A 4,278-nucleotide genomic window follows, 5' to 3' on the forward strand; every position below is an offset into this window, starting at 1 on the left:
ACCAACATTCGCTGCCGCTGGACATTTTGCTGGATGCCTGGGATCTCCCAAGCCAATCACCAGGTCTATCTTCACCAGAGCCTGTCTCCAGTGCTGAGAGAACCATGGTAGGTTCCGGGCCGACTCTTGCAACGTCTACGCCACGTCATGAGGTCTCGGCGTTCGTCCCGTCATCAGCATCGTCATCATCAACAACAACAACGCCAACATCGACAGAGTTCGAGTCCGCTGTCGAAGTAGAACTAGCTGTAGACATCCCTAGGCGCTCTTCACCACTACGAAGACCGCCATTAAGGTTTCATCCGTACCACCTCTATTAAGAGGGGAGATGTTGTGGACAACCCTATTTTGCCGCGCTCGGATACGTTATTCATCAGACGCAGCTCAGACCGCAGGGCTCGCGTGCGACAGCATGACTGTCACTGAGCGATGCTGGAGATGCGCATATATGTGTTTTTAATGTGGTTGTCACTTGTTGTTGTTTACATTGTTATTGTTGTGGACAGAGTCATTGTTTATCGTCCATAGTGAAATGTATCGTTTAGTCATGTCGTGAATAAAGTTTGTTTTTATTTATTGTACCGTGCGCGTTTCATTAACCCTGTCGTGATATTGTCCCAGTGCAAGTCCAGGGTCCCGCGGTACAAAACCCACCATCGGATCGCTTTGATAATGTTGAGCCGTAGTCGCAAGTCGTTTCGTGTCTTTGCAACATGCGTTTTTGCTGTCCTTCGACGATTTATCCAAGCACCTAGAATTCTTATTGAGCTAACCTTCTGGATCACAGAGTTTCGTAATTTAACCTTCGGTATTCGGTTGAAACGATGGCGTTTTTTGTTGCAGATATGTATCATCGTGCTTTTAGAAGAATTGATTGTGAAACCAACCGATGTCGCTCACTTGTCTAACGTCTCGATGTTACGTTGCCGGTGCTTACGGGCAACTGCCGTATACTTGCTTGAACACGAAATTTTAAAATCATCTGCGTAGCCACTGAGGACACAGCGGGATAACGGAATATCGAAAGCGGGATTGACAGCCAACAGGGAAAGAGTGGGTGAAAAGACCCCGCCTTGTGGTACTCCATTCTCTTGAATCGTTGGTGGAGAGGTTTTTCCACCTACAGATACTCTAAATGTGCTAGTATCGAGATTTTGTCGACCAAACCGAAAAACTTTGTGACCTAAGCCGGCTTTACAGACCTGGGGTGACATTGCGCATTTCGAAACGAGTGATTTTTATTCGTTTCGACCATTTTGACATGCCTTTGACCAGCTTTGTTTAGGAAACCAAAAATTTTACATTTTTTTACGAGACAAATTTTGCTCTAAATCTAGTACACCGAAAATATGAACTTGAAAAATATACATAATACTAAAACCATTTCGATTTGAGTTCGAATTTTCTCGAAACGAGTTACTCGTTTCGAAATCCATATGTTCGTTTCTCTCAATGATCTCTTCGATAGATTCCTTAAGCTCGTTGAAATAAGTTGTAGTTCCCCTGCCTGGGCGAAAGGCATGTTGTTCGTTGGCGAGTCGAGCTGTACTTTCCAAGTGTTGAATCACTCTGTGGTTCATCATTCTTTCAAATACCTTACCCACACACGAGGTCAGCGAGGCGGTCGATAGTTGATATCACTTGACAATCTGCTACTCTTTAATATGGGGATTATAATTAACTCACGCCATTCTGCTGGGTATTCTCCTCGCTACCAGCTAGTGTTATACCCGTGTAGAAGAACTTCTTTGGTTATGAATGGTAAACGACGCAACATTTGATATGTGATTTCATCCGGGCCGGCGGACTTTCCTTTGCTTTTTTCCAGAGCGAATCCTCCATGTTGAAATCAACATCCATTGTGGGGTTACTTGGTGGAGTAACGAACTAGTGGATGTTTTTTGGGAAATTTCCTCTTTCCAGAAATCCAGCGGATAGCTGCGAGAACTCGAATTTAAGGAAAAATGCTTTCCAAGTACTAACACGATAGCTGACGGATCTCCAACAAGAACACCATGTAGATCAATCTTAGGGATTCTATCATCTCGTCTTCCTGTTAGGCGATTGAAATGTTTCCACAATATGCCACTTGTGGTAGAGGGATATTGAAGCTCGACGCAAATTCAAATCCAAGGTTGTCCCAGGAAAAATGTCTGCCGTTGAAATCACCGGCAAACATAGATCGTTCAGAAATCTGTTCGGAAATACCCATCAGTGCTTCCGAAATGCGCAGAGCACTATGTGTGTTGTTGTATACGCAGACGATTGTCAATTTAATAGGTGACCGAATCTCTACAGCCACAGCCGGGATATTGGTGTCCAGATGAATCTGTGAATGTGGAACACAGCATAGGACTACAAGAACAGCTAGACCCTGACGATTTCGGAATGATCCGGAAGAGTAGACGAAAAACTCATACCAGTTTTCGAGCTAGGATCCAAAGTTGGTACAAAGTTGGATTCCCGGAGGCAGAGCACGACAGGTAGTTGATTCCTTACTAGAATGAGTAGCTCATCCACGTTATTCCATATGCTTCGAATGTTCCATTGTAGTAGCAGAACACGGAAACCATCGCTGGTGGCCGGTTCTTCGGAGATAGAGCTGATATCTGAATCATCCGGAAAGTGAGTTTCTGGAAGGTTAAGTGGATCAACTTCTGCGTTCATTGGATTGAGATATGGGGTATGTACTTGCCTGGGCCCCACCCAATTTCCCAATGGCAGCAGGCACCGAACGACCGTTAGACGGCTCTGGATCATGCCCGAACGCGGCCAGCAAAGGGAGGAGATAGAGAAGTTACATCGATCGTAGCCACAGTTGGAGATGTTGCGGTGTCTGGTTGGAGTAACAAGTCCTGTGCGAAATTTTTATTCACCTTTCGAAAACAGTTGTCCGTGTGGCTTTGGTCGGTGAATGTGGCCAGTTCTGGATTTTCTGGTACGTTTCAACTTGTTTGGATCGTCGCATGCGGTAGGCCGATATTTTAAAGCCAGAAAACTTCGAGATCTTGTTCCTTTACCAGGATCGAATGAAGGCGACAGTGTGAGCGTCGTTAGTGAAACTGAAAGTTGAGCAGCGTTTGGGACTAATCGGTGCTGTTTGTGTTGGAAACTTGCCGGTGGTGCTTCCAGTTGCCCGATGCCAGCAAGCATCGAACGAACGTCGGGGTGCCCCGGATCATGTCCGAACTTCCTGCTGAAGCTCTACAAGAAAGGCGTTCGACCGGAAGACATTGGCATTATCACACCGTACCAACAGCAGGTCAAGACAATTCGGCGCATTCTGGATGAAAGTAATTTGCAGAAACCAAAAATCGGAAGCGTGGAGGAATTCCAAGGCCAGGAGCGTATGGTGATTATTATATCTACTGTGCGAACTTCGAAATCGCTGCTGCAAAGCGACCTGCAGCATGCACTTGGTTTCATTGCCAGCCCAAAGCGCTTGAATGTGGCCATCTCCCGTGCACGGGCGCTGCTTTTGATCTTCGGTAGCCCTCATCTGCTGTCAGCGGACAAACACTGGCGAAATCTGTTGTTCAGGGCGATTAATTCCGGTTCGTACTGTGGGTGCGATCTTCCCGAGCATATTGATCCCACGGAGCCAGCGCTGAATGGCGACGCACACAAGGAGGAGTGAACTATTGTGTAACGGTTGGAGTTTGATTACTTATAAACGCGGGTTCGTATATGCTACATCCGAATACCTCGAACGAACTGCAGTGTATCGTATTATTATGAGATGTATCATTTCTGAATTTAATTTTTATGTTTGAAACAAATAAAATAAATGAGATTAATTTTAAAGCACAGCGAATAATATCTTAAAAACGACTTTACAGTTTTTCAATTCCGAAAATCTATGAATTTGTCTTGCGACGGGGGAACTGTCTCTAAACAAAATGAGCATTGCAGGTGCAGGTCGTGGCCGAGTGGTTAGCGTCTCACATTATCATGCCGGGTGTTCGGGTTCGATTCCCGTTCTGGCCGGGGGATTTTTCGTCAAAGAAATTTCCTTCGACTTGCACTGTGGTCACGCGTATTCTAGAGCTTGTCTACATTCAAGGCGTATTATTTGGCCTAAGAAATCTCAATTAAGTATTATTAAATGACGCTAATTAATGCATACGTTGAGACAGCAAAAGTTCCACAGGGAACGTTAACGCCATTCAAGAAGAAGATGCAGGTCTCCAAGAAAAGTCACAATCGGGGAACAGTCACGATGTCACGATTGGCCTCCTGTGAGATAAGGCATGAATCTGAAATTATGGTCCCTATTAT

General features: G+C 45.3%; 1 protein-coding gene across 1 annotated transcript; it reads left to right on the top strand.

Annotated features, from left to right (window-relative positions):
* The first annotated feature begins 2,327 nt into the window (after positions 1-2,327).
* Positions 2,328-3,804, top strand: LOC129781575 (probable RNA helicase armi). The gene is made up of 2 exons (XM_055789240.1): positions 2,328-2,483; positions 2,554-3,804. The coding sequence occupies exon 2, from the start codon at positions 3,140-3,142 to the stop codon at positions 3,635-3,637; it is 498 nt and encodes a 165-aa protein (XP_055645215.1). The 5' UTR covers positions 2,328-2,483; positions 2,554-3,139; the 3' UTR covers positions 3,638-3,804.
* Positions 3,805-4,278: the final 474 nt, after the last annotated feature.

Source organism: Toxorhynchites rutilus, unplaced genomic scaffold (assembly GCF_029784135.1).
Source record: "Toxorhynchites rutilus septentrionalis strain SRP unplaced genomic scaffold, ASM2978413v1 HiC_scaffold_15, whole genome shotgun sequence".
In the NCBI taxonomy this organism is placed as follows: domain Eukaryota; kingdom Metazoa; phylum Arthropoda; class Insecta; order Diptera; family Culicidae; genus Toxorhynchites; species Toxorhynchites rutilus.

What these genes read in the sequence shown, in the direction of transcription:
- LOC129781575 (XM_055789240.1), top strand. Translation starts at nt 3,140, where the DNA reads ATGCCAGCAAGCATCGAACGAACGTCGGGGTGCCCCGGATCATGTCCG.